The sequence below is a fragment of the Solea senegalensis genome, linkage group LG12, assembly GCF_019176455.1.
Source record: "Solea senegalensis isolate Sse05_10M linkage group LG12, IFAPA_SoseM_1, whole genome shotgun sequence".
In the NCBI taxonomy this organism is placed as follows: Eukaryota; Metazoa; Chordata; class Actinopteri; order Pleuronectiformes; family Soleidae; genus Solea; species Solea senegalensis.
The window spans coordinates 21,160,043-21,187,813 of record NC_058032.1 but is presented as its reverse complement, the minus strand read 5'-3'; the positions used below and the strand labels follow the sequence as shown (position 1 = coordinate 21,187,813).

General features: G+C 41.1%; 3 protein-coding genes across 3 annotated transcripts; 1 reads left to right on the top strand and 2 right to left on the bottom strand.

Moving 5' to 3' along the window:
- The first annotated feature begins 235 nt into the window (after positions 1–235).
- Positions 236–12,445, top strand: atoh8 (atonal bHLH transcription factor 8). Its single transcript, XM_044040825.1, has 4 exons — positions 236–1,662; positions 3,573–3,728; positions 4,513–4,704; positions 10,309–12,445. Exons 1-4 carry the CDS (start codon positions 1,006–1,008, stop codon positions 10,333–10,335), a joined length of 1,032 nt encoding a protein of 343 aa, XP_043896760.1. The 5' UTR covers positions 236–1,005; the 3' UTR covers positions 10,336–12,445.
- A 2,291-nt stretch (positions 12,446–14,736) lies between these two features.
- tmem129 (transmembrane protein 129, E3 ubiquitin protein ligase) lies at positions 14,737–20,205 on the bottom strand. The gene is made up of 7 exons (XM_044039624.1): positions 19,916–20,205; positions 17,990–18,048; positions 17,427–17,684; positions 16,604–16,764; positions 16,359–16,518; positions 16,204–16,276; positions 14,737–15,375 (listed from the first exon to the last, which is right to left on the bottom strand). Exons 1-7 carry the CDS (start codon positions 20,118–20,120, stop codon positions 15,191–15,193), a joined length of 1,101 nt encoding a protein of 366 aa, XP_043895559.1. The 5' UTR covers positions 20,121–20,205; the 3' UTR covers positions 14,737–15,190.
- A 1,226-nt stretch (positions 20,206–21,431) lies between these two features.
- On the bottom strand, positions 21,432–27,757 carry LOC122778927 (magnesium transporter protein 1). Its single transcript, XM_044041089.1, has 10 exons — positions 27,610–27,757; positions 26,287–26,456; positions 25,968–26,085; positions 25,246–25,386; positions 24,949–25,089; positions 24,313–24,402; positions 24,166–24,229; positions 23,693–23,767; positions 23,012–23,102; positions 21,432–22,916 (listed from the first exon to the last, which is right to left on the bottom strand). Exons 1-10 carry the CDS (start codon positions 27,688–27,690, stop codon positions 22,901–22,903), a joined length of 987 nt encoding a protein of 328 aa, XP_043897024.1. The 5' UTR covers positions 27,691–27,757; the 3' UTR covers positions 21,432–22,900.
- Between the last annotated feature and the right edge of the window lie 14 nt (positions 27,758–27,771).

The window sequence follows — 27,771 nt, the reverse complement described above, 5'->3', positions numbered from 1 at the left end:
TCTGTGACTCACTGGCGCTTGTGGAGCAAACACACAGAGCACCATACCTGTGTCCTCGTTCTTCACTGAGGGATGCACCGGTGTCGAAGCTGGAGTCACTGAACCTCATCACAGAAGCCTGACTCTTCTCTTGCTGCTGCTGGGAATGATTGACTTTTCACTGAGTTTTAGTGTCGTTCAACTCAGCTGAAGTGTGTCAGTGTGAAACATGTTGACACTGTGATGATGATGATGATGATGATGATGAACTTGTTGTTGTTGTATTGACACTGTGTCCCTGCAGCTGAGTGTAAAGTGTCTTTTTGATCCTGAAGTGCTGCCATCCTGTTCATGTAGTGTTCCCATTATTTAGTCCAGCAGCAGCTGTAGTTGCACTGCAGCCAGTCTGTTCTGTGTGTGTGTGTGTGTGTGTGTGTAGCAGTGTGGGTTATTCACAGTGCTGCTATGCAGACTGACTGGAGCCACGCTCAGACAGCTCCACTGTAACCCTGAGTCTGAGGCACAGGCCAGAGCTGCTCACACACAGAAAGACACTTTTAACAGCTGAGGAAAAAGCTTTCAGTGGGACGACTTGTGTGGAATAGCAGATGTTACACAGCTTTGTGTACTAATGTGGATTATTCAGGATGCTGCTATGCAGACAGAGTGGAGCCACAGTAAACCTGCTGGTGTGCGGCCTCTGTCAGTGCAGCTGAGCAGCTTGTGTTTCACAGTTGGCAGCTGAAGTATCTGGCTGGAAGGAAGAGTCTTCACACAGTTAAGATAGGACATACGTGATTAAGATTGTGCATCTATTAAACGTTTGGCACTGTCTGGGACCAAAACAGATCCACTTGAATGTTGCTGGTGAAACCTACAGCAGGTGAACCTGTAGAAAGATGACGCTCACTCTTATGTGACATTCTGAAACATTTTGTCAGAGTTTGGTTTCACTTCAGCTGAAGTTAGATTGTGTTGTTGGATTACATTTAACTCGGGCTGGTTAGTCACACTAATTGTTGGAAAATGAAGAACCCCCACCAGCTGAGTGATACATGGAATGGATCTCTGAACAAAGAGCCAGTGCTGATCTCTGTGCCAGGCACTAACAAGAAGTTCAAGAGGAAGTCCCGTGAGCCGAAAAAGCTTTTCAGCAGCTCTGAGTCGGACAGAATGAAAAACTATCGAGCGGACATGTCAGATGACGATCAAGCAGATGACACCCAAACTGAGGCGCGTGGTGTCGGCAGGTTGGGTCCCTTGCAGAGACAGCTGATGATGTCACAGGAGTCAACGGCCAGTGCCACAGGGATCCTGTCCGGGCTATCAGAAGGCAGCATGGCTCCAGCCCAGAGTGGCGCCATAGACATGAGAATTGGTATTAACGTGCCAGCCATCACTTCCAAACTGTCCCAGCTAGCTGCTCCTCCATTCTCCAGCCCAGAGATCTCCCACTGGCCCACAGCCATCTCCCAGCCTCTGTCCAACAGACTCAAACTGGGCATTCGATCCACTTTCCCTCTGTCAACATCCAGCAGCAGCAGCCACAGCCTGTCACCCAGTCACCAGGCCTTCTCCATGGAGCCTTCTCTGTCAGGACAGGCTGCATCGCTGTCTGTCCCCAGAACTTCCCACACCTCCCAGTGTCAAGACCACTTGGAGCTCCAGGCGCAGTCACCTCAGGTGAATATGTGGAGTGGTATGAAAAAGAATCACCAGTGAAATAGTTTACTGTGTATTAGTAGAATGTCCATCACTGTGTTTAGCGTTTAGATTTTATTACTGCACCAAAGTCACAGTGAAAGTCTGTGTTAAAAAGTTACATGAACACAGGAGCTGCTGGTCTACTGCTTTCTTATTTTAGTAAGTTTGTGTCACTTCATCTAAAAACGTAGCTCTGAGTGAAGGAATTCCCACACCACAGTTACAAAATCACTCCTTTCAACTTGCTGATGGAAGCAGCCGTGCATCAACAGCTCCTTTGTAAGGTTCAGTAAAATTGCTGATTTTCTCCTTGGACTTTGGTTTGAGGAGTGAGTGGTTTACAAAGCAAAACAAACTTTAGTTGTGACGATGTTCTTGAGGTATCAAAAACTCAAGCAGGCATAGATTTTTATGAGGTGAGTCTTTTAGTAGCCAAAATCTGTTTTTCCACAGTGGTGATGTATTAGTGCCTCATGCAACCCAGACTACCTTTAACATATTCATGCTGGTGACGTATAAAAACATTCATCTGCCAGTGTGACTGGAAAACCAACAGAACATGCATATTCACATATAGAATCCTGAACTGGGAACCAGTCTGACATAGAACAGCGTAACTTTGTGTCCTGGTTTTCCTCATGAAGCATAAATATAACTGAACAATTTATATCCTAACCTATTGAGGGCAAAATAATAATAATATGACATTAAATAAAGACATTTGTTAGCCCAGTGAGGCAACACATTTGTGACAGAACAGGAAAGAGCTTTTGACACTGAGCAGATTCAAGTAGAAAACAGGAATTACTTTATTGTCTATTTCATGAGTAAAAGGTTGATTATGCCGAGGTGTCAGCTAGGGCTGTATGGAGAGCTATATCAGCCAAAATGAAAGAAAGAAAGAAAGAAATATACCCCTGGAAAAAAAGAGCCTGAAAATAAATGTGCCATTGGAAATAAATGAGGCTCTTCAAAATAAAAGTCTCCAGAAAAAAAGAAAAAGTGTCATTAGGAAATAAAAGTCCCCTGAAAAGAATAATTGTATTTATTTATTTCTGGGGCATATTTATTTATATCTGTGTTTTTATTTATTTATTTAATAAAATAATAATAATCAGATGGCTCTCCACAAGGCTGAACAATTACTTGAAATTAAATCAAAATTGTAATATAAATACTGCAAATGCAATATTTCTTTAAGCCAAAATACGTGTCAAATAACACATCTTTTTAATTAACAGATGTGCACAAATACCACACAGTAGTCATTTTAAATTTGTTCTGAAAATGAGAATAATTATGTTAAAATGACATTCCCTCTCATAACGTGATTCATATCAAAGTAATTGCAAATTTATTTAAAGCAGGGGTGTCAAACATACGGCCCGGGGGCCAGAACCGGCCCGCCAGAGGATCCAATCCGGCCCAAAGGATGAATTTGTCAAAATTTCACACTATGATTACAATCTAAACGTAAGATCAAATATAATATTTTTCAATTCCAGATACCTGTGACTAAATGTTTATGCCTTTATAGATGATGCGTAAATAGTAAATTTAGGCATGATATTGTTGAAATTTCACTTATGTTTCTCAAGGAATTTCATGTTTTGTAAAAATATCCTTCACTAAATGTAAAACAAAGGAGAAAAAACAAAGGGGTTCTTGTTGGTCATAGGTTATTATGCTATTATTTTACTATTTTTACTGGTCCGGCCCACTTAAGATCAAATTGTGCTGTATGTGGGCCCCTGAACAAAAATGAGTTTGACACCCTTGATTTAAAGTCTAGTGTCAGCCAGGGTTTGGTGAGTCATGCTTGAGAGTGTTTTGCTGTCATGTAAAAACAACCGTACAACATCATCTGATGTCTCCTGTTTCTCTTCCAGGACTCTCCTCAGAAGAGGCCCGGGACAAGCGCTGATGGACCTGGGCGTCTTCCGGAGGTCAAAGCCGTCCAGCAGACTAGGAGACTTCTGGCCAACGCCAGGGAGAGGACCCGTGTCCACACCATCAGTGCTGCGTTCGAGGCCCTGAGGAAGCAGGTCAGGCTCACAGGTCCACAAGGAAAACACACAAACACACATAAACGCTGTGTATGTGCTAACATATTTGTAACAAGACTGTGAATAACTGCGCTGAAGATATTCTGTATATCTGCTTCACCTTCATCATACTGCAGTCTAAATCATCACCTACTACACAAACTAGACCATTGTTGTCAGGACATGAATGTATTAGCAGGGCTGTTTGAATTAAGGTGATGAGGAACGATGATTCATCAATTTACCTGATCACAAACATACATTTTAACCAGAAATATTACATCTGAAATTCACCACATTGTAAAAAATACAGATATATAAGTAGTGCAGTTAATTACAAGTGCTTTCTCTGCTCTGTAGTAAAAGAGGAACAAGTATAGAGTTACATAAGGGATTGATAAGAAGAAGATGGTTGTTTCTCCATGATCCTTTAAATCATTCATTCTAAATTGACAGTAATGACAGTCTTTGGTACTCTGATGTAGAAAAGAAATCTTCATTGATTAATGGGAATCTTGTGCTTTGACTCACTGGGCTTCTATATTACTAATAGGCCTTTAAACTACCACAACTAGATTATGCAATGGAATTTCTCTTAATATTGAAATGGACAGTCATTGCTGTCAATTTAGAATTTTAACATGTGGTTAATTTTGAGTTAATTTGAGCCTGTAGTGGTGGACAGTCCATTATCCTGCTTCATGCTTCTATTTAATTATTTGACACTGTTTAAATGAGTCATATAGAGAATCTTTCTCATCTCCGTTCGTTGTTTTCCATCCAGGTACCGTGTTATTCCTATGGGCAGAAGCTTTCCAAGCTGGCTATATTACGTATCGCCTGTAACTACATCCTATCTCTGGCTCAGTTGGCTGAGCTGGACTACAGTTCAGAGCACGGCAGTGTGAGCTTCTCTCAGTGTGTGGAACAGTGTACCAGGACTCTGCAGGCCGAGGGCAGGAGCAAGAAGAGGAAGGTGAGATAAAAGAAAAAACACCTGACAACTGAGAGCTTGTGTTTTAATCTAGTAATGATGAGGAGGACAAATGAATACTTGTGTGCAAGGGAAATACTCTTATGTCATAATGTAGGTATTAGTGAGGAGTACTTCTGTAATAGTATATGTCAAATAATGTAGTAATGATTACCGATTACAAGCGTAATAATATAGGAATGACTAAGTTGTGTTGTCACTACTGAGGAGTACTACTGAGTACTAGGATAATAATGTAGTAATATGTTTGGAATAGTTTTATTTAATAACGTAGCGATTAGTGAGGAGTACTCCTGTTATAATACAATAATATATAATAATGAAGTGATAGTACTGAGCCCTTGTGTAATAATGTATTAATGATTACTGATTACAACCATAATATATGAATGACTACTGAATACACTTTTAATAGTGTAGGAAATACTAGTGAGTACTCTTGTAATATTGTAGGAAATACTACTGAGTACTCTTGTAGTAATGTAGGAAATACTGCTGAGTACTCTTGTAGTAATGTAGGAAATACTGCTGAGTACTCTTGTAGTAATGTAGAAAATACTACTGAGTACTCTTATAATATTGTAGGAAATACTGCTGAGTACTCTTGTAGTAATGTAGAAAATACTACTGAGTACTCTTATAATATTGTAGGAAATACTAGTGAGTACCTTGTAATATTGTACTACTGAGTACTCTTGTAGTAATGTAGGAAATACTGCTGAGTACTCTTGTAGTAATGTAGGAAATACTGCTGAGTACTCTTGTAGTGTGTAGAAAATACTGAGGTACTCTTATAATATTGTAAGGAAATACTGCTGAGGTACTCTTATAATATTGGGAAATACTGCTGAGTACTCTTGTAGTAATGTAGGAAATACTACTGAGTACTCTTGTAGTAATGTAGGAAATACTGCTGAGTACTCTTATAATATTGTAGGAAATACTGCTGAGTACTGTTGTAGTAATGTAGGAAATACTACTGAGTACTCTTGTAGTAATGTATGTAGTACTACTGTTAGTACTGTTGGTATAATGTTGAGTTCAGACATGTTGACACTGATGAGTTTCATCCATGTCTATTGTTCATTGTGAAGCTACTGTCAACAGAGGCTGCTCACCCTCTACACGTGTGTCACATTAAACGCAGTCCAGTAGTTTATAGGCAATAATTTGCCACAGACATTTTGAGTTTCGCTGACTGGAAAAGAGAGCACATTCATACAATAATAACCAAGAAGAGAATGAGGACCAGTATGACAACAAAGAGGCTCACAACAACAACAACAACAACAACACAGATAAGGAAACAAACAAAAAGTGATAAAACATAGGGATACAAAGACTTCACCATGGTTCTTATGTATTTCCTGCTTTTGTAAGTCACTGCCTCTGACCAAATTCCACTTGAATGATTTATACACAGCTGCACAAACACCTGGCCACTGACATGAATCGAAACATCTGATCCAAACATTGAATACGTAGGTTAACGGTCGATGTCACACAGAGTTAGAAGAGCACGCTGTCACCTGGGTGGAAGCTGCACATTTGCTCTCATTGATAATATCTGTGCTCACAGCGACAGAAGGAAAAAGTGATTTTAGCCACTTAAGAAGACACACTCTGCTTCTGCTTAAGTCTACAATGTCTTTAAAAACGTGGACTTTGAAGTAACTAACCCTGACCCACTCACTCTCTTGCACCAAAGTCTACAGGAAAGAAAACTGCCTTTTTAGCCCATGGGGACACTGGAGCTCCTGGTCTACTCCAGTCTCGTTTATTAAGTTTGTATCACTTGGGAAAATCTGAATAAATGAAGTCTCAGGTTAAGACATTTGAACTCACTGATGGGGGCAGTTATGGATCAAGAAATGTTGTGTGCCATGATGCAAAATCACAGATTTTCTCTATGGACTTTGGTGTGGGGAGTGAGTCGTTTCCAGCACCCATAAAAGGGTGTGTATGCTAATGAAATTCAATGTGTTGACATAGATGTTAAAAGTCTAATTTTATTCAGACTAAGACAATAATTCGGATGTCTTAATGTCATGTAAACAAGTTAGCCCGACTAAAGAAGAGCTAGTCTTAATTGGAATAATATACCTGGATAATGCAATTCATAGTCCGATTACTCCCGCATGTATACTCTTAGTCGGACTGGAGACGACGTATAAACTGCAGTACTGTTGTAGAGAAATCACATGGCGGCGGCTTTCTCCGGACGACGCGGCAACCACAAGAGCCCTGCTCCATCGTATTTGAGTCACGATTAACATGTACAGCAGGTACGAAGCATACAGAACCACAGCACCGTCCATCTTTGTTTTTCTGTGACGTAAAGGTCAACAAGAAACTGATTCAATCAGTCAGACGTACACGCATGGTGCAAACTACGAGGGAGCCAGGGGGTCTCAGCCCCCCTTAATGAGACATGAGACTCCCCTGCAAACATGATGTCTAAAATATTGTTTTTTTGATTGATTTGATGCGTGTGTGGAGATTGGATGCGATCTGTGGTGCTGACATAAGGCAAGCATCCATTATTACAGGCTTGTAATAATGGATGTGTTTTGACTAAGTGTCCGTCCCGTCAGCCTCGCATATAGTATAGTTCACACACTGCGTACATGGCCAATACATTGATTTTCCCCTCTGCATGTTTACTTGGACTCGGCAAGTCGATTAAACTGTACATGTCAACATAGTGAGGGTCGATCTTTGTTTTCTTTCTGTCTTTAGGCTTAATATTTAGAGAAATGCCCTGTGTAATTATAATGAATGTATCTTACACAATTATTTTTTTTAATCTTATTTCATTTTTTCACAAACATGGTCAGTGTCATCCAGCTTCACACTGATGCACTCGTGTGTTGGTCTTTTAGATGTAAACTTTACTGAGGGCTTTTCCTTTGCTCGCTGGCTGTTTCTGTGTGTGTGCGTGTGTGTGTGTGTGCGCGCGCGTGTGTGTGTGGTTTCAGTTCGCGTGCCTTCTCCCTGCCCTCTGCCCTTCATGGCGCCAGCTCCACTTCCCCTCCACTCTAAACATCTGGTGTCTGGGACTTTGAGAACACACACACACACACACTCACACACACACACACTCACTCACTCACACACACACACACACACACACACACACACACACACACACACACACACTCACACACACACACACACACTCACACTTGGCACATTCCCCAGCAGTCTCTCCAACATTCCCCCACTCTGCCTTTCCAGGCCATCTGCTCCAACATACTTTGAAACAAGGAGGGGAAAAAACACAGTCATCATCAGGCTGTCAGACAGCAGCAGCTGGTGGAAAGACAGAGAGAGGGGCTGTGTGTGTGTGTGTGTGTGCGTGTGTGTGTGTGTGTGTGTGTGCGTGCATGCATTTTCTGGCAAGAATGAAATGCTTTTTTATATTCTCAGAGCCACTGAGTCTGTGCTCGCAGTTTGGAGGAAAAACACATTTTTTGCTTCATTGTGATCTTGCACTGATGTCTCCAGTCACACGAACAGCAGGAGAGACATCAGAGGTGGAATCTGACTCAAGGAACCATGTGAATTTTTACTGAGCCGGAGACCAATTTCATCTGCATTTGATGTACTCGTGGTCAGAGGACTATATTGACTCAAAGATCAAGCAAGTTAAATAACACTGATACTGTATGTGTTCCCATAGTCTCTGACAGGGAAGTCATCTTCTTCCAGTTAAATAAACTAAAATAATGAAGGACATTTGAGGTCAGCAGGGCAGCTGTGGCTTAGGTGATACTGCAGGGCAGGTCGACCACTAATGAAAAGGGTGGTGGTTCAACTCCAGTGTTAGCAATGCTTAAGTGTCCATGGGCAAGACACAGCTGTGACAGCTGTGTGTGCAGCGTATGAACATATGTGATAACACTATATCACCATACAGCACACACAAAATAACATTTCAATTCAGAAACATTCAAATTTACAATTAGAACAAAACCCCGACAGAGAACAGAACAATAAAAACAAAATTGGAATAAAATGGAGCATTAAACTATAATTTACTATTAAAAAAATGTACAGTGCAGAAGATTGAAATTGTTTGAATGGTAACATACTACATACAGTAATGTCACTCTCGGTGTAGGCAAAGATGGATGGGCCCAGGGGCCCAATAACACTGCTTATGTTATACGATATATCTTAATAGGGCCCCTCAATCATGTACCACGGTTTATGTTATTCATCCCCATCATCTAAAAGGGGCCCCTCAGCCAAAAAACACTGGTCATTATGTAATGTCTTTATAGGGCCCCTTAGGTTATGTTATCCACCCCTGATGTCTTGACGGGGCCCTCCATCAAATAATGTCTAATAACATCATATTATTATATAAGTGTTGCCTGACAAAAATCCCATGTAGACAAGTGAACTGTGAGAGTCTACGAGATCAAAATATCTTTTCCTTCATTTTTCTTTGTTCCAGTGGTGATTGCTCGGACAGCAAGTGAAGCTCAGCTGCCTCTAAAATGTCGTATTTACATTTCAGTACTAAAGATATCACTAGAATCAGCGGTTTTATCACGGATGACGGATCGCCTTCCGTGATTCTCGTATTCCTGTAGCAGCCTCCACATTTAAATGACCTGAAGCTCGGCTTCAACTGTTCTCTATGAGACGACACAGAATGAGCTCGACGCTGATTAGACAAATGCAGCAAAATCATCACTTCCACGGAAGCTCAGCTTCTCTGGGAGTCAGTGGAGCAGTGGGCGGGCCCACACACTGGACTTCTGCATGATGATTGGAGGAACTGTCTGAAAGGCAGAACCAGTTTTTGATTGACAGCGTTGCAGAAACATACACAAGAGCCTTTTCTGCCTCAGTCCTGTGTGGATTTTGTGAGGAAAGCCTGTAGACAAGAAGCTGGTCGTTGCGTGTTACAGACATTTTCATTTGTACATATACACTGTAAATAAAAACGCTATTATAGCATTTCAGTTTTACATCATTATCACATTTCCTTGTTGTAGTTTTCTGTAATTTATGTATAAATAACTGGGCCTGAAATGAGCTTCTCCTGTTTACGAATACCAGCAAACACCACTGCTTTGTACCACTGTCCATTTGTACATGAGTGCAGGGGTGGCGTGTGTGTGTGTGTGTGGGGGGGCTTTCAAGTCTGTGCCCTGGGGCCCACTTTCTCACTATCCATCCATCTCATGCATGTGTTCATTCAGTGTATTACAAATTCAATATGTTTAGATATATGACCAAATAGCATGTTTACCCAGTGCTGGCCCAAACCTTTATGGGGCTCTAAGCTGAATTTAATTTGGGGGCCCCCCTCCCACCACCTCAGAGATCACTATAATTGATACAAATGTAATACTTATGTAATACTAAATTGTATTAGTTATAGTTGTATTATTTACACCAAACCAGTGTCACTCTTGTTTTTTTTTTAACCTCAGAGGGCAGTTAAAACAAAAGTGGCCTCGTATTAATTAAATTAATTAAAAACGACTTTTTAAATCATGTTAAATTGTTGTTGTTTTTTTCTGAATTGAATTGAATTGAATTGAAAGTGCTTTCTCATTTTGTGGACAGGTTGGAAGGATGCCGGAGGACGTGTGATGTCGTCCCACTAAGTTTGGCGGGGTCTCCTGCTCTTATGGACGCAGCTACATCAGTCCATCGTCACACAGTCAGCCTCAGGCTCAGATCAGCTGCTGCTCAGAGACGAGAAAATGACGTTCATTTGAGCGTGAAGACATGTTTCCATGGAGAACATCAAAGCTCAACACAGTAACAAGTGACATAAAAAACATAAACACACTATGTAGACAGACCAAATCTAACACGGATTAACAGAAACAAAAAACGTGGCGGTGCCACGTGTGGATGGAACTGGCGTCTAGTGATAATGATGATGATAACTAACTGTAGACTTTGTACTTCGGAAACTTCAGTGCTGACGTGTGGACTTCTGCGTAACCTGAGTATTCTTCTCTCAAAAATATTAGACATGATGACTGTGCTTACATGCAGCTACACTTTCTACACTGAATGTTTTGATTTTGATACTGTTGTATATTACTCCAAGAAGTATTAGTGTGCGTCTCGGTTCTTGATTGAATTGTGAACCTTTAAGTGCCAAAATTATGTTTAAACAGAACTTTATAGTCTCGCTAAATAAGTCCCAAACACCCAGTGCTCTTTAATCCACCTGCGCTGATGCAGGTCAATTACAGATCTTTCCAGTAGCTTTTCTTCTCTACTTTTATTTCTAACATGGAGCCAGGATGTCTTCTGACCAGGGATTCATGTACCACAGTGGCCTTCAGCATGTAAAACGTGTACTGCAATTCCAACTCCAAACATTGTAAAGTGTGGTTGCCATGGTTTTTGAAACACAGAGCTGCACTTAAACGCAGCGTTACACTGCGTTCCTGCACATACACAGGCCAATAGCACCCACAAGCTTCTCTGTCCCATTATCTGTCTTTGTTCTTTTTTCTTTTTTCAGTAAAAGGTGGAATATAAATGTGATTTGAGCAACACCAGAGAATTATTACATGGAGAGAAAAGGCGACAATAATGAGTTTAAACCATTATATTTGTCAAATACCCACCAACAATGATTGTGAAATAGAGAGGCAGACTATTAGGTTATGTTGGCTGTAGCCAGACCCGGAGCTTTGGGTGGGCCTAAGGTTGCCCAACCCCTTCAAGGAGTTTATGTATGAAGATTGTATTGTCACTCAGATTTCCTGGAGGTCAGTGAATGCATCTTGATGGTCAGCATGGTTGGGCTCTGTGATAAGCAGGAAATTTAGAGGGAACAACTGTGTGTTTATTGATAGTTTTGTGTACAACAGGCAGTTATAGGAGCCCGAGCTTACAGCTGTGGATCAGACCAATCGCCTCACGTTTCACCTACTGAAGCAAGTATTTAGTGAGAAGGGTTTTCATGTCATTAGAACTCCTGGAAGGACAGAAACATCTGCTACTGGTCAGTACCGGCCACGATCCTGCTCTAAATGATGCTCCTTCTGCCTGCACTTACCGTGGCCGGGATGACAGTTGCAGCCGAATCAGCTCAGAGAAAGTGAACTTCCTCCGGATGATGGGAATGGATATTGTGCAACATGTTGACTGCATTCAGTGGTGACTGCAAGCTGTGCTGAAAACGTGTGAAAAGACTTTACTCGTGTTTTATTACTCTGCTTGTGTCACCTGCCGTGGTGTAAATGACGCACACTGATGTCCAGTATGACTGACTTCATACTCTGTATGTTTTTGTTTTATTAAAGGTAGTTCATAAAAAGCAGTTTACATTGTTTTGCTATAATTAGAAAATCAATTGCCCATCCATGAGTTGGACTCTGGTTCTGCAGCTTTGTTTGGAGAAAATGATTCATGTCTTGTCGTCAGTTTCCTCTCTGCTGTCAGGAATTTGTCTTCATTTTCATGCATCTCCACTGCAGGCCCTTGTTTTTCTTGACCTCCAGTTAAAATGTTTGAGAGGAGTAGTGAGGCTTTTTAGGGTTGGGCCAGTGAGGCACTGCAGCTGCAGCTCACTGTGGAGACTTCTGGCAACATGGCTGTGTAAGGTTATGAGCTGCATTATTGATGGGTGGCAGTAGGTGGTGCAACATAGTAAAATAATAAAAGAGTTAAAATGTCAAATAAAAATGTTGAATATACTGGCTGCACCATTAATAAAGGTGGTATTTCAATTTAACATTAACATCCCTATTCTCTCTACTACATGACTATAATGAATTTCTTACATATAGCCCCTTTAATCTGTGCAATTTGTACAATATGGGTTTACTCATGTGTTCCCACAGGCTTGTGGAGCGATGCTTTGTCTTTCAGTCTGGGTAAATAATGGGACTGTCAATCATGGTGTAAATACACTGCCTGGTCAAAAAAAAGTGGCCACCTAAAGAAAAGGGCCACATCGTTGGACCGCCTTTACCATAAGCTTCTGCAATGTCACAATGTCAATGTCATTTATTTCCGTCCAGTGTTGCATTCATTTTTCACCAAGATCTTGTATTGATGATGGAAGAATCAGATCACTGAGCAAAGCCTTCTCCAGCACATCCCAAAGATTCTCAATGGGGTTAAGGTCTGGACTCTGTGGTGGCCAATCCATGTGTGAAAGTGATGTCTCATGCTCCCTGAACCACTCTTTCACAATTTGAGCCTGATGAATCCTGGCATTGTCATCTTGGAATATGCCCATGTCATCAGGGAAGAAAAAAATGCATTGATGGAATAATCTGGTTCATTCAGTATATTCATGTAGTCATTCTTCAGGCACATAATGTTGCTGAACCTAGACCTGACTGACTGCAGCAACCCCTTACCTATTTGCTGAGTTAAATCCAGGTGGCCAGGCAGTGTACGTGGCTCATGTTGAAGCAAAGCACAGCCTTAAAGATTTCCCTTTGAGAGGTGAAGGACTTATTTAACACTCACAGCATTCAGTTGACTAGAGTGGGTGTCAGGTAACAAATGTACTGCACATAAAATGTAATAAACAAACAGGAAAATAAGTGTTTTCATGTGAATAATTTTCAGAATAAAAAAAGTGAAAGTGAAGTATTGGAACATGTGACAGACAGTTGTTTTGTGTTGCCCAGGTGTGTCCTATTACGTCTTTTATTCAAACAATAAATAGCACTGAATGTCTACACTCAGTTTCAGATTGGGTAGGATAGGTTTTGCAGACTGCATTTAGAAGTGGAACCAACATGCAAACCAGAGATCTGTCTATGGGTGAAAAACAAGAAATTGTGAATTTGAGAGAAGATGGGAAATCAATCAGAGCCATTGCACATTGACCATAGTACAACCATTTGGAATGTCCTGAAGAAGAAAGAAACCACTGGTGTAGTAAGCAACAGATGTCGAACAGGTAGACCAAGGAAAACATCAGCAGTTAATGACAGAAACATTGTGAGAGCTGTAAAGAAAGAGCCTAAAACAACTGTTAGTGACATCAGCAACAACCTCCAGAGGGCTGGAGTGAAGATATCACAATCTACTGTTTGCAGAAGACTTCATGAACAACTGTACAGAGGCTACACCTCCCAGAACCAAAAGTTCTGAGACAAAGTTTTATGGACTGGTGTTTTATGAACTTTTACCAAAGTGATGGAAAGCCTAAAGTTTGGAGAAAGAAATGATCTGCTCATGATCCCAAACATACAAGCTCATCTGTGAAACACGGTGGAGGTAATGTCATGGCTTCTTCTGGGATGAGCTCATTAATCTTCATGGATGATGTAACACATGATGGCAGCAGCTAAATTAAACATTGTGTCTGCCAATTTAAAGAAAAATAAAAAAACACCAAACAAAGAAGTTCATCAGGGGCAAGAAGTGGAAGGTTTTAGACTGGCCAAGTCAATCTCCACACAAAAACCCTATAGAACACACATTTTACCTGCTAAAGAGGAGACTAAGGGGAATAAACCCCCAAAACAAACAACTGAAAGAGGCTGCGGTGAAAGCCTGGAAGAGCAGCACAGCAGAAGAATGCAAAAGTTTGGTGATGTCAGTTAGTGAAACCAAAGGATTTGCAACGAAATATTAAGTCTTATTCACTTTAATCCTTTAAGTTTTTCTGTTCCAACACTTTTGCTCACATGAAAAATGGGTGCGTTCAAACAAAAGGTGCTATCTTCTATGTTGTGTATCAGATCCAGATGTAAAGACCTGGAACTAAAAGCTGAAATGTTCATCTTGTCTCATATTCATCTTTTGATGTCAAACCCAAATGTTTTCAGTCTGTGGCCTCACTGTTCCAATACTATAGGAGGGCACTGAACGTTGTTTCTAGCAGCCAATAAAGAAATAACTAGTATATGCACAGCATTATTGCTGAAGAAGAGAACAAGAGGATAGTAAACACTGGGGAAAAAATAGTAATTATGAGAGTAAATACGGTGTAGTCACCTTAAATTGTGACGGTCTGACACATGTAGTGGCATCATACTACAACAGTGAATCAGCAGCTTCTACTTTCAACTGACAAATGTACAGATTATATAGTCAAAGTCAAGAGACCTCCAGACCATGAACCTTCATAAATCACAACACTCATGACCATCAGTGTTTTATTTAGTCTGAATATGTGACATATATTTAATATACATCATCATCACAAAAGCTGCTGCTTCTTTACACATAGATGCAGCACATCAGACTTCCTTCACAAGAGTAAAGTTGGCATTGAGTCTGTTTGCTTCCTCTTACCATGCAGCATTTAATCCAGAACTAAACTGCCTGGGTTTTCTTACAAAGCACCACTTTATCAGCAGATTTCCACTTCATTTCCCTGCATTTTCAGCCACTTCTTTAACTGACAGGTGGACAATTTCACAGGTTAAGTGTGACTGGAAATATTTAAGAGTTCATACAAAGAGAATGAAGTCAAAATATAGAGCAGTTTGGATCTACAGCTGTGTCTTTGTCAGCGAACCACACAGACATCCAGTATACAGAATTTGGCCCTACAGGTGGGACAGGGGACTGTGCTGGACAACCACGTCTCCGGCCTCTGCTGGTCTTGGCGGCTGGCGAACCATCGGCCCAGACAGGAGAGACACCACATGGGTCTGCAGAAACACTCCTGGCAGTCGGACACGTTAAAAGCTTCTGGAAGACACATGGGTCACACAGTGACATTAGCAAACACACACACATAGATTTACAGAGCTATTCTTGTTAGGACACTGCATTGATGTGAGTATTGATTTGGACAGCCTAACCTTAAAGAAGATCTTAAAGGTCCAATCTACAACACTGTGCATGGTACACACATTATCTAGGTAAATATATAGTTAAGTCACACTCCTTCCCCTGTGAGTTGATATTGAGCCTCGGTGTTGGTAACCTTTGCATGGGAGTACTCTTTGTGTACTCCCCCATATTCCTGACCTATAAACGTTTAAGTTTCATGAATGATCGGAGCTCAGGGTGTCCTGTGTACAATAAATATGTCATGATTACGTGTTCACAGCAATAGATACTGGGAGGAAGAAGCCACTCATAAAGTGTTTGTGTGTATACAGCAGGAACAAGAAGATTTTATCCAGTTCAAACAGGTGAAGGAACAGGTTTAACAGGTGAAATTATATTTAAAAGTTACGCACAACAGTTTTAAGTCCTCTGATCATGCTTTGCCATGCGTGTCAGACAACTACGGTGGCCTACGTGTACCAGAAAGGATGTGAACCACTTTGTTTTTCTTCTTTGTGGGTTATTTCATCAAGTTTATGTGGATGGAGACATTCTTCTTTGTTTGATAGTCAGTTTTAAAAAAAAGTTACTTTGTAGTATTTTGAATTTCTGCTAATAAACTGATTTAAGTTACACAATTGACCTTTAAGAGCACTTCAAACAAGAGGTTCTGTCTAATTAGGTGACCATGAAAACTACTGCTCCTCAACATTAACACACTGACATGTACAAACACACACATACCTTCTGTGTGGCAGAGTCTGACCAGCTTTGTGTTTGCTGGAACCTGCATACAGCCGATACATGGCTCTATCTCCTGTGAAAGAGACAACATTCATCAGTCACCAGGACTTCATGAGCTTATTCTTAGCACAGGAGCTTCATAACCAGTGGTTTACCTGTTGAGTGGGGAGTGTGTACGGCTGATTGAGGTCCACATGTGCTCTGAATGTTTCCAGGAACAGTTCACTGATGGTTTGGTGGATCACTACATTAGCAGAGTTCCTGATGGGAGCATGGAGTTTCTCCCTGAGATCTGCATACTCTGTAGAATTTAGCCTAGAAACAGTGAGAAAAAGTGACTTGTTTTTGTAGGAGAACTTACCCAAGACCAGTGCTGGACGTGTAAGATTGAAAAACACACCTAATGTCAAAGGGTCTGATGGCAGGGTTGATGCTGGCCACTCTCATGGTCAAAATCTGAGCAGGGGATGCCGTGTCTGGACTCATGTGGTGCTGCCTGGACTCTGTCACTGTCACATGACAGTCATCCTGTAAGGCCATGTGCACGTGATAGGTGGTACACTGGAGACAGACAAAAAGATTTAAACATGTGGATGAATGTAAATGTGTATTTACACACACACACATATTTATATATATATATATATATATATATATATATATATACACACACACATTTACATATATGTGTATGTACATATATATATGTACATTTTACAGATGTTAATACCTGGTTAAGGAGTACCAATCTGGCACAGAATTATTGTATTTTATTGAAAACTGCACTGTCTGTCCTTCACAGAACTGCGACTCAACGTAGCGGTTGGTTATAAACTCACTGACAGACATTACATTACATACATGCTATTTATACATGACACCTTTTCATGTCTGAGGCCAGGTCTTAATGAGAGTGTTTTACATATACAATGATTTTTCCAGTGTTGAATGGCAAAAATATTACTCTCAAAAGGAAACAGTTGGACCTGGACCTGATTGCTCTGGTTAAGTATCACAGAGAGTAGTTTCTCAAGCTGAAACACAAAAACTGAGCACTCTTTTGTTGCCCCTGAGAAAATGAAGACTTTTCCACTCCACTCCAATTTCCTACAGAGCGAGTGAGCTGTTGTGATAAACTTTAAGCTTCAAAACAACGTTTCAGTGTGTGTGTGCATATTTTAGTAACTTGTAAGGCTTTGTTCAGACATGGCCTGTAGACTCACCTTTAACACCCAGCTGTCAGTTACAATAACACGGGCTCCTGGTGCTCCAGTCGCAAACTTATCGATGCGTCTGAACTCTGTGTTGATACTCGCTGCCACAGCGCCCCAGCTCGAGTGAGGAGGCTGTACATGGGCCTGCAGGCTGCGGCTGATTGGGTGGTTGTGCCAATGATGGCGGGACCAGTAGATGACGAGTGTCCAGCTGGCCAACTGGAGGCAGATGGAGAGGAGGAGGAAGGCTCTCCAACTGTCACTGACCTGGTCAACAAATCGCAATCACACAGCTGAGATATGTAGATCCTTGGGTTATTAAGATCCCTATTATCCCTAAGACACATTTTTGTGTCACTGAGGCACATTTTTGAGCATGTGAAAGGTTCAGATATTCCTTTGGATTATCAGCACACAGTTTTAAGAGAATAAAAACACAACAATAAAGGTTTAACTCCATCAGTTCTCAGAGTTTTTCTTTGTTGAGGCCTCAGTTTAAGCTCTCTATTTTAATTTTACTATTATCTCATCAAAACAGTTACAAGTGTCCAGTATGAGATGGACAGACCGACCTGGTGGATGTATCCTAGGTTTTTCTCTGGAACAGCAACACACATGCCCAGGTAGTAACCTGCAGAGAAGAACACTATGTCACATATCGACAACAGCATTCAAGGAGCCCATTAGAATCACATCACACTACTTAACACTGACACTTCATAGTTCCTGAAGCACTTTACAATCAAAGTACTGAGTAAAACAGCTGTAGACAAAATTGATGCTAATTTATAAAGTGGAATGTTGTGGTGTGAGTGTGGAGTGATGGCAGTCCTATTTATCAGTCATCATCTACCACTTTATCCTCCACCAGAGGGTCACGGGGGTGCTGTGCCAATCTCAGCTACATCGGGCGATAGGCGGGGTACACCCTGGACAGTTCGCCAGTCCATCGCAGGGTCACACACAGCTAGAGACAAACAATCATTCACTCTCACACTCACTCCTACGGTCAATTTAGAGTGTCCAATTCACCTAATCCCCACATTGCATGTTTTTGGACTGTGGGAGGAAGCCGGAGAACCCGGAGAGAACCCACGCACACACGGGGAGAACATGCAAACTCCATGCAGAAAGGCCCTTGTTCCAACCGGGGCTCGAACCCGGATCTTCTCGCTGCAAGGCAAGAGTGCTAACCACTACACCACCGTGTGGCCCAGTCCTATTTATATACTGTATAAATGAAATTATAAAGCAGGTCATGTAGTTGCATCTGTACATTAGGAATCTCCTAGGCAACAGCAACCTCCCACTTCTCCTCTTTCACCCTCCTTTTCTTCCGTCACCCCAACCAGCTGAGACAGATGGCTGCACTTCTCTGAGTCTGGATCTGTCAACGATATAATCCTGTTAAATATTAGTTTTCTCCTCACTGACGCCAAGTGTTTGCTTCTAGTGTGAACTGTTGGGTTTCTCTATCTCTCTATAAGACTGTAATGATTCTCAACCTTGCCATATAAAGAGCCATGAGGTGGTGTACGTTGTGATTGTTTTCCCCCTAAACAGTATGTCTATTAATAGTTTTCATTTAGTCACACACTTGAACATTTATACACTTATACATATGCTTTCCATCTTAAAAACGACTCATTATCCAAGGTAGGGCTGCAACTAACATATATTTTCATTGATCAGTCTACTCATTTGGTCCATAAAAGGTCAGAACATGTAAAAAAAACAGTCCTTCTCAAAACTGGAAATAATGATGAGAAACCGATGATTTAGTAATAAATTAATAATCGATTCATCATTTCAGTCCTAGTGCAAAGTGTGGTCCAGCAAATAGAAAAATGAACAAAACTAAACACAATCAAACCTCAGCCACTAAACAGATATCAGGCCCAGTTACAGTTAAGGGTGTTTAACCTTGCTGTAGGGTTTACATCAGCAAATACCAATTCCTCCTCCTCGTCATTTGTTAGATCTATACTTTGTTTGTACAAACACATCAAACGATCCCCTTAACTTTTCAATCATATCCAGCTTTCCCTTTCTTATAAACATCACTCTCGCCAAAGGAAGGGCTGTCAACATTTGCCTGACCCAAAATGTAAAACTTGGCCTATTAGTCCAAAACATTGCAACTGACGACACACTTCTATCATTGTTCCTTCACTTTTGGTATGTTTATGGTCTTCGGGGTAACGTTCCGTTGCATCAGTACATCTTGTACATAAGTCTGGGATATTCCTGTTCTATTCATTTAGCTTAACTGGTTAAATCTAAGTGTAATGTAAGCTTAACTTATCTGAGTTATCAGAGTAGTAGAGAAGTAAAACTAATCCGAACTTGTTCTGTGATAGTGGAAAGTTTTAGCTACTGATAAGCAGTGAGGACACAGTGGACAGGAACACAGTGTCCTCCTCACTGGCAGGACTGGAGGACCACCTGGTGTCCACCTCTTCTGTGGACATGGAGAACAGGACTGCTGTTGTAGTTACCTAACGGCAGAGCAGAGTGGACCAGCACGGTGACGCTGGTCCTGCGGACGTGGTACTGGATGAAGGCCACATCCTCGCTGCCCAGCCAGGACGAGAACAGGTTCTGGATGGTCAGACCGGCAGAACGGAACTCGTTGGGCGTGAACACGAAGCAGAGACAGAAGACAATGTAGACCAAAGTAAAACTTAACTCGGGACTCTCCATATCTGTCAGTCTGTGTCTGACTGACACCGTGAGAACCTCCTTCTTCCAGTGTATAACATGACACTCGTCACACTTCCTTATACGTCACTGAACAGGCGGCGTCTTTTATCTTCTTCTCGGAGGTTTATACCCGCACTATGAAATAGTATTACTGCCACCTAGTGGAGATAATGCGCCCACCATCTTTTTTCTTCAGTCAGTCTTCATGAAAATGTTTTACAACTCACGAATACAAAATAAGATTAATTGAAGGCCTTGTAAACATTCATGCTCCAATGGCTTTTGGCTTAATCCGTGTTTCAAAGGAGATTATTTTAAACTAGTTTGGTATGGAAGCGCATTGCATTCACGTGGGAAAAAAATGTGGTTTCTTTTTCTGAGTAACTATTTTTGTTTTCCTGATTAGTTTGTTTTTTGGTCTGTTTTTCGGAGTAATTGTTTCTGATTTACTGAATATGTTTTAGTTTAGAGAGCATTTGAAGCAATAAACACATTAATTCCTTTATTGAATTCAATTTATAACAACATGGACGGCTTGTTTAGTTTAATCAAGTTTTACTTAAATCTACGGAAGCTGCCACATACAAAAGTGGGGTTCTCAGTATTACGTCATAACGAGAACTATCGAGAAAACAATCTTATCTCGTTATAACGCGACTTGTCGTGAAGTCACATAGACGGTATTACCATTAGTTTGTCGACTTTACCAGGCACCTGAGGACTTTGAGGTTGTTCGCCATTTTATTCTACCATGTTTTTACAATAGCCCACAATGGACTAACTACACACCTTTTGAGATTTGATGGTAAATGAAGGCTGCTTAGATTCTCTAACACACTTCAAAAGGTGAGGGATGTTCAGCTGCAATATACAACTTCACCAATCAATGATGGTTAACAGCACCTTTAACATAATGTTTATGTGGAATCGTCATCCAACTCAAACACAGATCATGTTTCAAACTGGAAACTGAAACTTGTTAGTCCAGTTTTTCTTCTTGTACAAAATGGTATACAGGAATTCATGGAGCTCAGGGATTTTCTTTTCTGTTCCTGAGCACAAAGCCTCTTGATGAGCCAAAAAATATTATATTTTTACATTACACTGTGTGGAGAAACTGCTCATTGATTTGAACTGGCTTCTGTATTTCAATCAGCAGAATATTCAAATGGCGTGACACACGACTCTACCACTACAAATCTACAAATAATTAGCTCTACTGCAGATTAACTCTGCTCAATGAAATAACATCCCAGGTGAGACGTGTGTGTAGACACTGGCCTTCAGAAGAATGAAGATAAAACAATGAGGGGCAGTTAAGGCACTTTAATTTCAGAAATACTCAAATAGTTTCTCCTGGTACAAACTGATAAGGCAAGGACAAACATTTAAAGCACTTAAAATGTTTCACACCATAAGAAGCATTCACTTCTCATAAAGGACTCTCATCAGTCCCACTCTGAGGATAAGACCATTCTTTTTAAAGGGATTAAGAAAAAAAAGAGTTACTTATCACCTGCTCTCAGCAGATCCAATGATGGGAAGAACAAATGTATACTGTACCAAACATACAATAACCAACAAACACACTGCCAAGTTCATTTTAAATACATATACAAGTTCATTATGGTAGAGGGGATTTAGAAAACACCATTTCCTTTCATTCAACATTTTACTAGTAATTTCTAATTTAGCAAGTAAATGGGGGCGGTAGGGATGGTGATTTAAACATTAACATCTTTATCTACTAATACTTTATACATCCATCCATTATCTGTAGCATTTATCTTTCGAGGAAGGTTCACCCTGGACAGGTCGCCAGCCCATCACAGAGACGACATACAGAGAGAAACACATTCACACCTGCAGTCAATTCACCAGTCTCCAGTCAAAGAGGCAACATTGGTGTTCTTACCCTTCTAGCTGGATTATTGTTTGACGACCGTTTTTACAGACGCAGCAGTGGTGAGATGACAGTAGGAACAAAGGTGCCGCTTCTCAAAACTGTTGTGCTGTGTCATAAATTTGAAGTTAAACCCAATCTGTACATCTATGGTCGGTGGGAGAGTAAACCCACCCAATCACACACACACACACACACGCAAGGGGAGGACCCACAAAAAAGCCTATGAGCCTATGGTCAAACTGAGATTCTACCCAAGAACGTTCGCTGATGAATAATCTAACTGATTTCAGATAGAGTGAAATGATTTGATATTTGAAACCACTGTATTTGTATCTTAAGCACCAGGCTTTGTGAATGGCTAATGTAGAAGCTGAGTTGAAGGTACATTATAATTTGTATTTTTATCCATTTTAAGACTTGCATTAACTTCCATTCATTTGGACAACCTACCCAAGGTCTGATCCCTAACCATATCAGAAAAGGTCCTAAATAGGTAACAAATACAAAAACAAACACACACACACACACAAACATACAAAGCTAAAAAAAGTTTTTTTTAAAAGTTAAACATTTTGATACATACTGGAAATGATGTACTAATTATTACAAATTAAACAATTTGAGGAATAGACTTTTTTTTCCCTAAGATGATTTTAGGATACACTCTAGTGATGAGGCTTCTGTTGTAAAGGCACAGTGTGTGTGTGTGTGTGTGTGTGTGTCTGTGTGTGCGTGCGCGCGCATGTGTGTTTTGAAACACACTTTTGACTCAACAGGTAAGACAATAAGTCATGGCTTAGCAAAACAGTAATGTGGTATTGTTGCCATGGACGGCCCCTTGTGGACAGAACTTCCTTGTTGCAAGTGGTCTGCTCTAAGTCATCAGGAAGCTGCAACACAGAGACAACAAGAGTTTAATTTAATAAGAAACAAGGACCAATCACAGTCACAGCCAATCACAGCAGATAACATGAGATCTCTCTACCTGTATGGATATCCGTGGTATTTTGCTCTGAAAATGGACAACAACCAGCTGAAGAAAAGCACCACCAGACCAATACCTGCTACACACATAACTGAAACACATACACATGGTCACTTCCATATCAGTAACAGCAAACATTTTGACAACAGGAAAAACAAAGGTGTAAATCAGCAGATGAATGACGGCTGGGTTCTATTTAGCCTCCTCAGTTTCAAGGTGCATGTTTGTTCACTATCCTGATGTACATGAGCTGAGTTATTGTTAATGTGATCAATGACAGCAAAAATGGCTGCTGTGAAAAGGCATATGCCAGAAATGTCAAAGTGGTGGCCCGTGGGCCAAATGCGGCCCCCAATTGATTACATCATCATCATAATGAAAACACGGCCCCCAACCTCTTGTCAGTGTGTGGCTGAGACACAGCTGCCAGCATGGTGACGGAATATAATACATAAAGAAATTGCTAGCAAGATTTTCAGTGTGTTGCAATTATTATATAATTAAATGTATTACACTCAACACACTCAAGGGGGGAAACTTGACAAACTATCTACTGAAGCCTTTCTGGGAAGTCTGATAAAAACAGTGACAATTCTATTTGTAAGCAGTTAATATTCCGATTACTTTGAGTGTATGCTTAACAGTTGGATAGGAAAGGTGTGTATGTACGTGTGTGCATACTTTTCCTCTTTCCAATGTCAACATCAGAGGTAGCAGCCTCACAAAGCAGCACGATTCCCATGGTCACAGCGGCATCTAACAACAAAGTCAAGGTCCAAAAAGGAAGTACTGCATATGTGATGATGCATGACATCACGCTAGTCAGAATTCAAACCAGTACCACTACAGTCCTACAGTCAAACAGCTACAATCCACCAGAAGTCACAAGGAAGGTGGTACGTGGATGTTTGGGGACAGGAAGTGTCTGTCCAGTAAGACCCTGTATTTATGTACTGAGTGATCTGAGGATATTACAAAAATATTGACAATTACCACCATATATTGATTTTTACCTGATGCTATCTTTATGCCGCTGTTAAGTAGGAGCACAATTTGCTTAGGGATTAGTGATATCGTGTCTGACCAGACTCTCAGGTTCTAATCCACTCCACCTAAGCTGCGTGAGAGTGAGAAAGCATTCAGTGAAAGGATACTGAAGAGTAGGACAATGTGCGTCTCAGCCACAAACTGGGCTTGACTGCTGCCATGGATATAACTCTGAAAAGATGAAACAGTTAAATAAAGTTCACAGAGAAGTTTGTGAATGTCAATATATTGAAAGTCGAGTGTTACAGACTTACAACTTGTCCAGTGCTGGGATTTTTGTGTGCATATGGCGGTCCTCTAATGTGGTTCCACATCTGGCCTGAAGTCATGATCAAGACAAAGCACTAAAAGACAGAAACATGGCAATTTGTGATGTTTCTGTTGGTTTCTGTCTCTCCTCCCAACTGACGGCCTTTCCGTTTGACATTTGCATGTTATCCCTGTGTGTGCGTGTGTTTCCACCCACAGTCCAGGAACATGCAGAGGTTGTTTGTCTCTGTATATTTGCCCTACGATGGATTGTCGACCTGTCTGACAATCATGTGGCGATAAAGCGCTAGACAACAAATACATTAACATGCACAAAGTGAATTTTTAGATCCGTCGGAGTGCTCTTATCGTATCAGAGCGCAGAAAATTGTATTTCTCATTAACAAGTTGAAGAATGCCATCTATGTTGAGACATGTTGGCTGTTTATTTGCATGTTTTGCATTTACACTGTGGTAAAAACTCAAAGTTCAAACCCTAGTGGATGCATTCATCTTGTTTTTTAGTGCAACCAGCGTTTGAGCACTCTTTTAATTTGTTGAGTGATGAATCCTATGGACCATCTGCATGTACGCATATGTGTGGGGTGATAGGTGGATGTGCGTAAGTTGGCTGTTATTACCAATGCTGAGAAGGCCCACACGTTCTTGTTAAACAGAAACTCCAAATTGTGTCTTCGTAGATATGCCAGTCCTCCAATCACAGCCAGGAGGAAGCCCAGCAGGAGAGGCCCGGCATAGTTGGGAGGACGAATCACACGGATCTGAAACAAAGATAAACATGACTCTGATTATTTTACTGTTTTAGTAAGTGTTTAACTTTAGAAAGGATATTTATGGGTTTATTTTCATCTTAACTTAGGAATCATATTAAAACTGTAGTGGGTAACTCATAAATTAATTATATGTTTTACACTTACCTGCACATCAGTCCTATCTGCCACCCATCTAGCCAACTGCTCAGCAGCAAAGCCCCTGACCTGCAGCTCATAGGTATCAGATCTACGAGGTTTGCCTTTGGGTGGGAAGTGAAGGAAGGTTGGCGCAGAATTCATATTCAGCTGAAACACAAACAGTCAAATCCTTTTGTGTAAATTTGTGTAATGATGGGGTTTGGGCAAAATTAAGCTGTGGAGGTAATCACTGTTATACGTGTTCAACATTATATTTAATTTTACCTATAGGCATAAAACAATTTGGTTGAATTTCTCATGTCAGCTTTAGCATCTACATACATACTTAACATTAAATACTAGACCAGTTACCAATACATTGCTATGGGGGGAGGAGAGAGAGTTCCAGATCAAAGTACAGTCAATGTCACAAGTTTATTATGTGGTTGAAAAACATTCTACACCTCAGCAATTCTAGCTGAATGGATTGATTATTTACTTTTCTGCTTGTCTAATCTTGATGACCAGTCAAATCACTTTACAATAGTTTAGCACTATAGTAATTTACATTCATGTAGGGCATCTATATAAAAGACTTATTCTAACACACTGCAGGTAACTTGGGGTTCAGTGTCATGTCCACTTCAGTTCACAAACTGGGGGAGCAGGGCTTAACCCATTAACCTGCTGGTTGACACGTCTCCTGATTTACAGTTACAAAAATTAAAAAAACAACTTGGTTGTCTTACCATCTGGAAGACGTCCGATCCTTCATCAAAATCAACACATGCAAAGAAGACTTTATTGGTAAAGGCAGAGGAATAACGCCAGGAATTAGCCAGCACCTGGAACTCCTCATCAGCTTGTCTGAAAGAAGAGATACATTTTTCCACTGGAATGAAAACAGCAGCAGCCCCTGTCATACTTCTCACCCAAATGCCACTGAATCAGTAGTAACTTGATTTGAATATTTTAATTCAATCTACAAGTCAAGCTGATACAGACTCAATGACTTAGATAACTACAGTCTGGAAGAGTGAGGATCTACACAAATGTTCCTTTTCTTACCTGCACACACCACACTGCCTCTGTGGCTGCAGAGCTGTAAACATGATGACAACGGAGTAATTTCTCGGAGGAGCCTTGACAAAGCGACGAAACTTATCTCCATTCATCCTGATGACTGAACGCTTCGAGGCCCACTCCATCATCTGCGTCACCTTCTCTGACAGCAGGGTCTACACAAACAGAGACAGCTGCTGTCATCTCCTGCTCATGGAAAGAACAAGTGGCCAAGCCACATTATGTGAAGAGGAGCTGTATTTGCACATGCAAATGTCCTCAGAAGTCTCCAAGGACATCCTGCCAGGTCTCTCGTATAATAAGACGTTAACGTACAAGTGAGGTCACGTGAGAACGTGGGGTGAGGGGTTGCACCTGGTTTGAGCATGCAGAAAGCTGGACACTCATTCTGTCACAACTTCCCATCTGTCACATGTGACTTTTGCTCAAAACTATGTAAGAGGGGTAGTCCGGTAAAGTTGGAAAGATATTGACAGATTCAGACTTTCCGGTTCAATAACTTGCAAACGAAACGTTCTAGAAACACAAGCGTAGTCTCGTCCCAATCAGAATTGTGTGCTCAATGAGCTCCAGTAACATTTTCATCCAAGTGACCTGAATTCCGTATAACATGTGTCTCTATGTGCAGCGACAGCGAAACGGGTGAGGCGAGTGCCCAGGGACCGTCTGCAAAGTGCGTCGCTGAAAAGACGAGCTCCACAAAAAAAATCAATCAGGTAACTTGGATGAAAATGTTACTGTAGCTCATTGAGTACACAATTCCGATTGGAGACTACAAATTATTGAACCGGAAAATCCGAATCTTTCCAACGTGACCGGACTAGAGGGGCCAGGTAACCTGTAAACCAGGTACTAACAAAGTAGGTCACCTTAGGTAAACATTTGATCTAGGTTTTCCAATATGTTCACGTCCCTGACGTGGTCGTTTACTTATGCATGATATCTTTTCACATGGAAAGCAAACGTAGCAGTGTTTGTGCTAATGTAAAGATCAAAGAAAGAGTGTGACAGTTTAATGCTGTCTGCTCTGCTCTCTGTGTTCAAGTGTCGAGGACTACCGTGAACAGACCTAAGAGCCACTGTTTCACCTGAACCTGTGTACAAACAGTACTATGGTTTAGAGTTAACTGCATGAGTGAAAGTAGATTAAAATCCGACCCACTTCCTTCCTGCCCTGTGCAAACCTAGCTAGTTTCTGGTGGGTGTTAGCTTAGCATTGAGACTGACACGGTCACAGCATAAACGTGTTGAAACAGTGAGGCAGACTTCCTCATCTTTCCTGTGTGAGTCTGACTAAAGACACGTTACCTCTTTCTTCTTCTGAGCGTCAGCTGCCTCATGGTGGGAAAGCAGGACGAGAAACAGCGGAAAGAAAAGTTTCCCAAACATTCTGCACCCGCAGCTCCAAACCTAAACCCAAACCACGACGTCTCCTGTCACTTTACTATTGGTCAACTGTCAGCCAATCCG